Source organism: Solanum tuberosum, unplaced genomic scaffold (assembly GCF_000226075.1).
Source record: "Solanum tuberosum cultivar DM 1-3 516 R44 unplaced genomic scaffold, SolTub_3.0 scf00126, whole genome shotgun sequence".
Lineage (NCBI taxonomy): Eukaryota > Viridiplantae > Streptophyta > Magnoliopsida > Solanales > Solanaceae > Solanum > Solanum tuberosum.
In genome coordinates this window covers 1,356,121-1,368,657 of record NW_006239051.1, presented here as the reverse complement: position 1 = coordinate 1,368,657, position 12,537 = coordinate 1,356,121, and the positions used below count along the sequence as shown (strand labels likewise).

General features: G+C 33.9%; 1 protein-coding gene across 3 annotated transcripts; it reads left to right on the top strand.

Moving 5' to 3' along the window:
- The first annotated feature begins 23 nt into the window (after nucleotides 1-23).
- Nucleotides 24-11,514, top strand: LOC102598178 (probable amino-acid acetyltransferase NAGS1, chloroplastic). 3 transcript variants are annotated; one of them, XM_006350560.2, is made up of 11 exons: nucleotides 1,949-2,207; nucleotides 2,326-2,515; nucleotides 3,168-3,255; nucleotides 4,506-4,711; nucleotides 4,850-5,001; nucleotides 6,591-7,008; nucleotides 7,419-7,516; nucleotides 8,243-8,354; nucleotides 8,470-8,629; nucleotides 10,075-10,147; nucleotides 11,078-11,514. In XM_006350560.2, coding segments are annotated over exons 1-11 (1,650 nt in total). In that variant the 5' UTR covers nucleotides 1,949-2,205; the 3' UTR covers nucleotides 11,229-11,514. The 3 variants fall into 3 exon arrangements, with proteins under 3 accessions (XP_006350620.1, XP_006350622.1, XP_006350621.1); XM_006350558.2 differs by lacking the exons at nucleotides 1,949-2,207; nucleotides 2,326-2,515 and adding an exon at nucleotides 24-822; XM_006350559.2 differs by having other exon boundaries at nucleotides 1,949-2,515.
- Nucleotides 11,515-12,537: the final 1,023 nt, after the last annotated feature.

Below are 12,537 nucleotides of genomic sequence, written 5' to 3'. Positions count from 1 at the left end.
TATAATACCCTAAAAGAATCTAATTTTGTCTTGAAATGATTCTTGAAAAACTCTCACCAAAGGCCACATTTCTTTTTCCCCTTTCTGTTTATACATTCCTCTCCCCATCCATTACTCAACCACCACAAAATTAGGCCATTGCAATTAATTCTCTCCTTCTAAAATCATTCATTTACTCAAGAATCTGTCATTTTAATTTCACCTCTTTTTTCTAGTTTTTTACATAATTTTCGTAGAAAAAGACAAGCAATTACTGATCTATAAGTGTTTTGAAGCTATGGAACTAAGTGCCATTAGGAAACATAAACACGTTGTGAAGATTTGTCAATTAAGTTGTCTTCTCTTTACTTCTACCGTTTAATATCCTATCTGCGTTTGTGTTTATAGCACTACAAGAAAAAAGTTCTTTAGCGAGCTGATTATTAATTAGTTGATTTTCTCAATTGTTTCATGGCGATGTTGAAATTGAATCGTGGTTGGAATTTGGGAATGGGGAAAAAGTTCGATTTTGGTACTCGTGGAGAAGGAGGGAGTGGATTTTTGAGAATTCGAAGAGATGATGAGAAACAGGGGATTTGTTTGAATTGCTGCAGCGGTGTTGAAAATGGTAGAACGATTACTATGAGTGATACTGATTACTTTTATAGTTCCATAGCATCAGTGACTGATTCAACGACTCAAACTGATAATGACGAAGGAGAGGAATTTGTGAGGATGATGAGGGAAGCTCAGCCTTATTTTCTTGCGCATAGGGATCGAACATTTGTTGTTCTTCTGTCAGCTGAGATTATTGATAGCCCTTATTTGTCTTCCATAATCAAGGTATGTGTGTTTAAACTTTAAATTAATCGAATCGGTATGTTTTTAAATATTGAATCAATAAAAGAATGAAATTAAACATAGTTAGTCCGGACGTATATTCACACTATATTTTTTGTAAATAATAAATTTAGAATTGTTTGACGTTAAAACGTGAGTGTTATTACTAAGACGAGATGGGTAAAATTCTTCTATTTTAGCGAAGGTCTCAAGTTCGAGCATACGTACTATAGAAATTACTTGCTATTTAATGAGTCTTATGTGTTGTAATAAATGGAGGACTTATAGGTTTGAGCTTTAATTGACGTGAATTTAATAATTCTATTTTCTTAGTTTTAATTTATTTGTCTTTTTTTGGTAAATAAGATATTTGAATATTATAATCATAAACTAACAATATGTCAAATATATTATTGAAAAATTGAAATTGAAAAGTCATTAATATTTTAAAAAAAATATGTCAAATATATGTGTAGGTGCATGAGATTTACGTGTAACAGTATTGTCGGTGTGAACGCAAACTAAGATTATTGTAACTTGTGGGAGCTATAAATAGTCGATTGCAATAAATTAAACTTGGCTTTTACGAGGAAGTTTGCTCAATTATAAAGTAGAAAGGTGGTATTTAAAGCATTAAAAAGTAAAAACAAAAAAATAAGAATTCTTTAAATATAAAAGATCATGAAAAGTGAAACGACAAATTATATTTTATTTGACTAATTAATGGTTGCCTTTTGTTGAAAATGGAGTTTAGAAAAAATCAATTTATTGTACTCCATAGTTATAAATTGTTTAATTACGATAAATTTAAATTTTAATAATTAAATTATATTTTTTTTTTGTTTTGATGATGCTATTTATTGTATTGATTTTATTTTATCATATGATTCATATTCATTGTTCGTATGATGAAAAGTCACGTATAAAATCAGTTTGATGTAGTCGCATTATTATCTTAATATTTATTTTATTATTTATTATTTTATTTTTTTACTTTGTCTTTTTTTAATTGTAGCTCTACTCGTGTCTTATAATTTATGTGTAGTATTATATAACGATAAAAAATGATATAATTTAATAATTTATTCTAAATATTATATGCTATCAAATAAAATAAAATAATATAATACAACATAATATAATATAATAATAACATTCATGGTTGAGACTTGAGAGTCACCGATCAATATCTTACCTAAAATAAGAAGACCGGTCGAGCCGGACAGACCGGGTCGACAGTTAACCAGTAGCACTACCGGTTCATGTCCATTCCCGTTTCCGGCGAACATTTCTTCTTCAAAATTCTCCGACTCCGACTCCACCAACTCCTCATAAATTCCCAATGTCAGCTTCACCTGCAAGGCCTTGTGCTCCAGTTATTAAACAATGTAAGCTACCAATTTTCGCTCGCAGTGATGTTTGGACAACTCCAGTTGGAAATAGTTTCCAAGGGAGGCGAAAGCTGTTATCATTAAGGGTTAATTTTTCGAAGAGATTGTCAATTAGGTGCGGTGTTTATGGGGAAACGGAAAGTGCAGCTGGTTTTTCCGACGAGAGCAGTGCAATAAAAGATGACTTATTCGTTGGGTATTTTCGAGAAGCTTGGCCTTATTTTCTTGCGCATAGAGGAAGCACTTTCGTTGTTTTAATCTCAGCTGAAATTGTTGATAGTCCTCATTTGGATCATCTTCTCATGGCATGTTCCTATTTTAACTTTGTCTTCCAGTTATCTACTCAGGATATTCACCTCCCGTTTGACCATAGATTTTGAAGCTAAAACTTGAAAATATGAGTTTACACGAAGTTGTGATTTTGGGAACTTCAAGTTTTGTTTGGACATGGATTTAATTTGAATTTTTTTTTATGAAATTTCGTGATTGAAAGTGAAATTTCTTCCAAAACGGCCAGTTTTTGGGAACTTGAAAATGTTTGAAGATCAGATTTCATGGCCAAATAGATATTTGAAGATAAATTTTCAAAAACTACTGCCAATATCTATGGCCAAACGTTAGCTCAATGTGTTATTCTTTTTCCTTTTCTAGTAGTGGAATTCCAAGTTTGGATTTTTTTAAATAAGATTTGGTTGGAGATTTTTGTTACTCTGCTGCTTAATATGTGATTTAGAGAAGTTTTAAATTTTAAGAGAACTTTAACTGATCAAAAATTTAAGATTCTTAATGGGTTTGAAATGATGTGAAAAGGATATAGAAGATTCACATAGTTGAATTGGGTTAGTTTGGGATTGAGTAGTAATTGATTGATTTTTGGTAATTGTAAGTTCATTAGTTTGTTGATTTATCCCACTTTTAGTAATGCATGACGGTTTGATTTACACACAAACTTTGCAGGATATCTCGCTCCTTCATGGCCTGGGAATCAAGTTTGTTCTTGTACCTGGAACTCATGTCCAAATTGATAGGTTTCTGGCTGAAAGAGGTCAGCAAAATGTTGTTGTTTTCTTTTCTTGTTCAGTTTTATAGTGCTAGTTTCAAGCCGCTACGTGTGTTTTCTTCACTATTTCTGATGCTGATAGCAAATAATTGTTATTTTCTCTTAATTTTATTATTCTTAATGATAGACAAAAAATTTCAGCTTAGGCTCCACTTACATTAGGTCGGTATTTACCAGGAGTCTTCGTACTTTAGTGAAAGACTTGTATGTCCATGTTCTGTGAGATTTAGTGAATCTCTTGTTTTAGAGAACTCATAATGTAATTTTAAAAACACTTTGGAGTACTTAGTATTGGAATGAAATGGAGCTGAATGTGAATTCAGTTGATTCATATAGCTGGTGTTGGCTAGTTTGTGATTGATACAGAGTTAATCAATTAATTAGTTATCTCAGACGGAGTTTTGATGACTTTGTCTTAATTAAAATGTTAATTTTCCTCGTCTAGAAAGTGTCCCTGCGTTGGTACATGCATCGTCCTATCAGATGAACAGAAACAATCTAGACATGTTTTACTCACAAACTCAGAAGATATTAAGCTAATAAAGACTCAGTAAAGTCTAAAAGGTATTCTGCCTCTAATTTCGCTCAACAATTGCTTGGGTCTGCTTTAAACAGTGAAGACTTCAGGTTAAAGCTTGATCAACCTGCTAATGATGAGTTGGAGCTCATAACCTAGTAAATAGTTTAGATGCAAGATCAGGTTAAAGCTTGATCAACCTGCTAATGATGAGTTGGAGCTCATAACCTAGTAAATAGTTTAGATGCAAGATCAGGTTAAAGCTTGATCAACCTGCTAATGATGAGTTGGAGCTCATAACCTAGTAAATAGTTTAGATGCAAGATCAGGTTAAAGCTTGATCAACCTGCTAATGATGAGTTGGAGCTCATAACCTAGTAAATAGTTTAGATGCAAGATCCTTTTTCCTATTATATTGACTGTAATACATTTCCAATAATTGCTAAAATTAACTTGGAGAAACCCAAAGCTTCGGCATCCATTTTCATTCATAGAAAGAGGAATCAATAGCATTAATGGCCTCGATAATTATGCATTTTAAAGTAACCAAAATTTGCATGCAAAGGAGTTTTGACAGTCTTTACTATTCAAAGTCCTCTACTTTTTCCTTTTTAATTAGCACCATTATATTATTTTTCTATTCTCTAAACTACAATTTTTTCTCTATCTTAAGAAGAATATTCTCAGAAGCAAGTGATTTGAAAACTCTTTCTTACAGGAAGTGAGCCCAAGTATGTAGGCCGCTACAGAGTAACAGACCCTGATTCACTGATGGCTGCAATGGATGCAGCTGGGAGAATTCGTCTTATGATAGAGGCAAAGTTGTCTCCTGGGCCATCATTGACTGGTGTCCGCCGGCATGGAGAAAATAGTCGCTGGCATGATGGTGTTAGTGTTGCTAGTGGTAATTTTCTAGCAATGAAGGTGAGAATATAACGTCATTGCACAATGTAAATATTATGAAATGTATTTTCATTCTTTTTGGGTTTTAAATTTTTTGCATCAAATGTCATTTCAATGACAATGAGGTTGACTTGGGATTTTCATTATAAATTCCGGCAGAGAAGAGGAGTTGTAGAAGGAATTGATTATGCAGCGACTGGTGAAGTAAAGAAGATAGACGTTTCTCGCATTCGTGAGAGACTTGATCAGGATAGCATTGTGTTGTTAAGCAATCTTGGATATTCCAGCTCTGGAGAAGTTTTGAACTGCAAGTATGCTTTATGGCTTTTGATAGGTATCTTTGTTGATGTTATGCATCATTAGTCCTGCATCTTGTTCTACGCAAATCGTTAAAATCAATGAATAAACAGAATTTCAGGAAGCTATATACTAGAGCATAGTGATACATAAGACTTCAGCTTAGTAGTGATCAATTTTCCGGTTCTACCCTCTCTTTTAATTAAACTGGTAAGCTTCCATTTTCAAGTTTCCTTTAACTTATGGGACACTCTCCTTTCTTTCTTTAACTGCTTGACAGGCATAAAATGCTCCTTCTCTCTTCTTCTTCGCCTGCTTATTCTTCTTCATCTTCTTTTTTTTGTGAAAACTCGTGCACTTGGAAGATTGCAATACTTAAATTTCAGTGATAGGATCAAAACCCAGAAGTCAATCAAAAGGAAGTCTTCTAGAGAAATCTTAACACGAAAAAAGGGGAAATAACTAGCAAGAATGTGATTTATGCCTAGGGTGCATGCCAACTATTATCAGAAGAAGTGTAAAATTAACAATTGTAAAAGAAATATTACTTCAGGTTGATCTCATTTTGGTCACATTTTGGGTTTATGTTTACTCGATTGAATAGGTTACACTCAACTTGGGTGGTTTCTTATAGTAACATTACCTATCAATTAGTTTCTTCACGATTCATATAGTTTTAGATACAATTCAAACACTCTCAACAGAGTGATAAGGAAGTACACCAATAACTTTCTCTGCTCTTCTTTCGTTACAAGATAGTACTAATAAAAAATATGTGCTCGTGCAGACACACACACACGTATATGCGACATTATGACTCCCATCTATTGGAGGGGTGATATAGATGGACTTGTGGAGTTGAAGTTAGCTTAACATCGAACTTTGAACATATCTTTATCCCTCACCATGGGTAGAAGCCAATAATTTCACGATTTTATGTGTGTCAGTGCCCTCTGCGGGAATGCTATTTTTTTTTTATATCAATCTGCTTTTCTTGGGAACTTAGCTTGTTTTAAACAGTGGTCATGTGTTTGCGGAGATTACTTCATTTCTTAATGTGTACTAGTTTTTCATGTTTTTACAAAACTATTTCTAGAGGCTCCATCGGAAACAGTCTTTCTACTTTCAAAAGGTAGGGGAAAGGCTGCGTAACCGCACCCTCCCCAGACCCCACTTGTAGGATTACACTGGTTATGTTGTTGTACAAAACTATATCTAATTAATTAGGCTAGATGCTCAGTACACCACATTTTTCTGAAACTACCATTGTGAGTCAGCTTTTTGTGAATATGTTAAGTGTGTCACAGCCCTTGGTGTGAATGCTTATCTTTTAAATCAATCTACTATCTTGGGAACTCAACTTGTATTACACAGTGTCATCTGTTTCATGATCCCATGTTGAGTTAATTCATTTTACAATTCCTAATGTGTAACATGTTTTTCTTTTTTCTATAACCATTTTCTGATTGATTAAGCTAGATGCTCAGCACACAACATTCCCGACTCTTCAATCATGAGTCAGTGTTTTGTGGATATGTTTTTTCTTTCCGTCTTTATTTTGCCTTGAGTTTTAAGATTGATAATGTGTTTTATTTTATTGAAGCACATATGAAGTTGCTACAGCTTGTGCCTTGGCTCTAGGAGCAGAGAAACTGATTTGTATTATAGATGGTCCAATTCTGGATGAGTCTGGCCGTCTTATTCGTTTCTTGACTCTTCAAGCTGCTGACATGCTGGTTCGCAAACGAGCAGAACAAAGTGAGGCAGCAGCTAATTATGTAAAAGCTGTCAGTCAAGTGGACTTCAATTGTTTAGATCACAATGGTTCTAATGGATCAATCTCTTCCTACAATATGAATGGGTTTAGCCAAAAATACAGTGTTTTTCAGAATGGTGTTGGTTTTGACAATGGGAATGGGCTTTGGTCTAGTGAGCAGGGTTTTGCCATTGGGGGACAAGAGAGGTTAAGTCGACTAAATGGTTATCTTTCAGAGTTAGCTGCAGCTGCTTTTGTGTGCAGAGTAAGATCCTGGCTGTCTAATCACTATATCTGCAGATTTTTAGAAGTGTCTAAACTAGACAATAAATAACCCTAAATATACAACAGAAAATTGCATTTTCTCTAAACTTGACCCTTGATGAAGGGGTAGATTTTGGAAGTTATCGCTCTTTGCTGTTAAAACTTCTTTTATAATAGCTTGTGCATTAGAGATATGTATGTTTACAGAATAGTCAACTAGTTTCATGTTCTCACTACATATCATGGCTATATATGGTTTGCTGTGTGTAGCAACTATCAACTTTCACAGTGATCTATCAGCTGATGAAATTTTCATGTCTCTACTAAATTGACTCCTCATTTATCAATATGATATCTCTATTGGCTTATTGGTTAAAAGTTTTGCCAATTCTGTACTCCATTTGCCATCAGGGAGGTGTTCAAAGAGTTCACCTGCTGGATGGTACTATTGGTGGAGTTTTACTAAAGGAATTGTTCCAAAGAGATGGAGTTGGGACAATGGTAGCTAGGTATGCAAATCTTGATGAAATATTGATTGTAATTTAGTCAAGACAAGTTGATATTCACTTTTCCACATTTACATCATTTCCTCTTTAAGTTGATCAATGATATTCACTTTTCCTTGTGTTTTTGAACCATCAAATCCATGGTACAAATAGTTCACTTTCAAAGCAAGTCATGAATGAGAAGACAAAAATATAATCTACAATAAACGAGCTCAGTAGGTTAAGAGTAACAAATTGGGCTAATGTGAGTCACCTTTCACCATCATGGTTAAAACACCACCAAATGTGGAGAAGAAAAGCAGGAAATTACTGTGCTATTATTACTATCCAAATTTGACATTTTATTTCTTTGCGGAGAAATCCATGGCGCAACTTAAAAGATTCAATCCCCTTGGACACAATTTGGTATATGACTATTAGAAGTAATATCCAGAATTTCCTGAGATGTTTAACCAGCTACTTACATTGCCAAAATAAACTTAGCCTTCCTTTTACAATATTGATATACAGAACTCCACGAGCAGTGAGAATCTGCATGTCTCTGGTTGTCTTTTCCACTCCCTATATGACATTATGTTTCTCACCACAAAAGTTCATGGTTTCCCTGTCTCTAGAATTAGAAGTTGTACTCTCAGTCGTATAATTATGTTAGGACATGGCTAATTGATATTTGCAATCCTTTTTATGACTATCTTTCGACTAAGATGTGCATGAATCTCTCTTTCTCAGTGATCTTTACGAAGGAACACGAATGGCTAGGCTGTCAGATATTCCCGAGATCAAACAATTATTACAACCTCTAGAAGAGTCTGGAACATTGATCAAAAGGAGCGAGGAAGAGGTTAATCTTGATGCTTTTTATTATGCGAAAATAGTTACTAAATCAGCTTCTATTTGGTTAATGTTTGTATATCATTTTTCTTTTTTCATAATTATGTGTTTTTTACTTGTTCTAGCTGGTGGAGGCACTGCATTCATTCATTGTTGTGGAGAGAGAAGGCCACATTATAGCTTGTGCTGCTCTCTTTCCTTACTTTGAAGAAAAATGTGGAGAGGTTGCTGCTATTGCCGTTTCTCCTGATTGTCGTGGCCAAGGACAAGGAGACAAATTACTTGGTAACTCTTTCTCATAGTAAAACTAATTACTCTTTCGATAAATAATGCATGTAAGCAGTTTCAGGATGTTGTGATTATTTGTGTTTGTCCTATGAAGTTGCAAACACGTTAACAAAGGAACAATCTTAAGTTAAAGATATTTCCTGAAGCCTTTAATAACTTGGATTAGCAAACAGAGCAAAGCATAAAATAAAGACATGATGAATCTAGACTTACCATCAATGACGGGTTATATATCAGAACATCATCATAAATGATAACAATGCCACCAACATAAGTTGTAAGAATTAGTTCAGTACCTCCAATAATACCTTAAGATTTTTTATGAAGCCCAAGCATTAAAATGAGCCAATTATACATACCGTATATACCAATGGAATGTGATCATTTAGTATTCCCCCTTGTGATTATCCATTCCTCCAAATTTCCTTGTACGTGTGGAAGAAATCTTGAAGGCAAACAATTAGATATAGAACTCCTCACCTACACCCTTATGTGTTTTCCCTCAAAGATGTCCGTCAACTCTTGTGTTTCTCTCAATACAACTTCTACTCGCTCTAATAATCTGACACAGTCTAGCCTTTTTCCGTTCTATGAAAATCCATAGTTCGAAATCAACTCACTGAAATCATTAACATTTGTTGGATTCCTTGAGGTAATTTTCTAGAATGGAATTGATGGGAAGAGTAGGGGATGATAAAAGCTAACAGATTAAAATCAACGAAATAAATGAGAAAGCACAAATTAAATACTGGAGTTCAATATTAAGAACATTTTACTGTGAACTAGCACTAGATTGTTCTCAACCAGAATCCAAACCAAGAATCAAAGAAGATTCTTTCCTCCTGTTTTTTTTTCCTAATAATTCTTCCTGAATCTAAACAATAACAACAATGAAAACAACAGTCTTTTTTACTTTTTTATTAATAAACAGGAACTAAGACATGAGGGTTTATAGGAATAAGTCCAAGCCAAAGTTGTGATTCTAGATCATTGATTTTTTTTGAGAAAGGTTACTTGTATTATCAATAGAGGAATACTCCAGGAGTAGTCCAGTAATACTTACAAAACTAAGATCACAGATTTGGAATACCCTCAACCCAAAACTTGACAATTAGATGTTACTTGGGTAGCAAATGCAACGTATTGACTTGTATTTTGCAACAATGTTCTCTTCAACTTGTTTGTAACAATTACCAAGCTCCAAAGGAGGTATTCCTTGAACGCCTTGGTCTTGACACGAGTCAACGGTCCACTAAACATCTCGGAATTGTTCACAATAGGCTGTGTAGTATCTGTCTATCCAGGATCATATCAAACTGTTATGTGTTTACTTCTCTTCTATCTACCTAACGCAGTTGGTGTCCTTGAACATTTTGGTCTGATTAAAATTCTGCACTTATTATTGCAATAGCCAATAACTTTCTATTCCAAAAAAATTGCAGACTACATTGAGAAGAAGGCATCCTCCCTTGGATTGCAAATGTTGTTTCTGCTTACAACTCGCACAGCTGATTGGTACGTTCTTTCCACTTTCCTGCTCCCTGGCCAATATATACATTGTTCTTCCAATTGGCGAACGAACATTGATTGCCGAACTAAAGTGCAATGGACAATGGCAGATAACTGAGTGTCATTAAATTTGTTGCAATATTTATACTGAATTTGATAATACAAGTCCTTAAGTCATTTCAACAGGGAGATAAAGCTAAGATGCTATGTCAAGGTACAGAGAATAAATATTATTAAACAATGTGTTTGAGTTATAAAATAAAAATTTAAAAGTATAAGCTCTTTGATACGATGGATGTTGATCCTATTTAACCAACTCAATAAAAGAAGCTGTCCTGCAAAAGTATTCAGATGCTTTATTATAATTTCGGTATATGAGTTATGCATTTGCTTTAAAGCACAGACAGAGCAGCACAATGTGCTTACTTGTACTTTATTAAATAATGAAGTTCATGTGTTTTACTTTGTTAAACTCAAAATGGAGCTCTAATAAATCTAACATTTTCTCTTAAGAAAAAACTGACCCGCAAGAGTATTCAGATGCTTTACTATAATTTCGATATACGAGTTCTGCATTTGCTTTAAAGAACAGATAGAATAGCACAATGTGCTTACGTATACTTAACTAAATAATGAAGTTCGTGTGTTTGTCCATCTTAACTCAATATGTGCACATTGGCTGGATTTTGTTGACTTTATCTAGCTTATACAAGTGAAAACCACTCCTCTGACTCTCTAAACTGTTCTACAATTCCAAATCCTTAATATATCCACTCCTTGATATATGCAAGAAACCTCACAATCAAGCATTTTTGTCATAGTTTCATTGATATAATGTTCAAAGTTGAGACTGGATTTTTTCCTTGAACAAGAAAAATATCATTAACAGATGGTTTGTTGATTTGATGTTCATGTATACATTTCTCTCCTTCACAGGTTTGTGAGGCGCGGCTTTTCTGAATGTTCCATCGACCGCATACCAGCTCAAAAAAGGAAAAAGATCAATCTATCTCGTAGGTCGAAGTATTACATGAAGAAGCTGCTACCTGATAGAAGTGGTATACGCTTTGACAACCCCTTTTCATAAGAACAAAAAAGAGGTTTCTGCTGATCTCTGTAATGGCTCTGCAATAAGCTTGGATTAAATGGGCAACCCTTGTTAATCTGTGTCCATTAAGTGTAAAATTCCAGGCATGTTACATTGTCTGCTTTATAATGTAGCCTATGCTTGATTTGGTTGCTAACATTCATCTGTCTTTTACCATTTCGGGTCAAATTTTTAGAGTTTATGTTAAGAAAAGCTGGAGCTAAGGTTCCTTCTTGTGCTCCATAGATGTATATTTGATTCCTGTGGATTGGAGTGTGTTAACTGAGCCTCTTGCTTATGGTAACAGTACATAACATGGTCTAGGGATGGTCGACTTATCAGTTCAGTAACTTCAACGTAAAATTTTGCAAAATGTGGACTTATTGTTAGGCAATGAGACTAACCCTTTAATGTGTTCTATATAGCAGTAAAATAAGGGCTTGCATCTAGTGAAAATATGTAAGTACTTTTTTCAGTGGCTTCAATTTGTTCTCATCTCAATTCAAAGTGGAAACAAATAAAAGTTCGAGTTAAAACCCAGAAGCCAGTTTTAGGATTTGTTGCTGGAAGACAATTGACGTTTGAAATGTAATTGAGAAATATCCTTTTAAAAAAAAATTATAATGTAAAACTTGACTCATAGTTTGTATTTTGTAAAAAGAAAAATAACCCATCATTTTAAATTGTGCAAATAAGACTCGTGTTCGATGTGAAGAGACTGTTTGTACCATGTGAAAGGATTCTATTAAAGAATAACCAGTTGTTACTTGCTACCATTGTTGATTAGTGTTATCTTTGAGATATGCTATTTGAGGTGCCTTAGGATATTTCGATATTCTGTTTATGAACTATGGTTTGCTGATTTTTGGTAAGATTGTATAAAGAATTGGAGAAATTTTTATCGTCCTAACAACTAGCAGATTTTCATGTTTACGAGAAAAAATACAACTTAAAAATTTAAATTGCATTTCCAAACAAAACTTCAAAATCAAATCAATCAGATTTCAAATCGGAACATCATATCACATATCCAAATGGACCATTAGTGTACGAGTTGAAACTTCAACACAATATTTTAGAATTCAAACTTATAAAAGTGAAACTCTAGAATAAAGTTCTAAAAGTTTCAAGTTATATAGGTGAAACCGCATGACACTCTCCTTGATCAAAAGTTCAAACTAGAGGAAAATTCACAAGTAGCCTCATTATGGATCGTCAATTAAGCTTTAGCGAAGATTTCAAAATTATTCAAAGTCGCATAAAATTTGGATAAAAATATCACTTAACTAAAACACGAAAAAACTCATTA

What these genes read in the sequence shown, in the direction of transcription:
- LOC102598178 (XM_006350558.2), top strand. Translation starts at nt 451, where the DNA reads ATGGCGATGTTGAAATTGAATCGTGGTTGGAATTTGGGAATGGGGAAA. An exon ending in GTAATTTTCTAGCAATGAAG is followed by an intron (nt 4,712 to 4,849) that starts GTGAGAATATAA and finishes AAATTCCGGCAG; the next exon opens with AGAAGAGGAGTTGTAGAAGG. An exon ending in GGAGAAGTTTTGAACTGCAA is followed by an intron (nt 5,002 to 6,590) that starts GTATGCTTTATG and finishes ATTTTATTGAAG; the next exon opens with CACATATGAAGTTGCTACAG.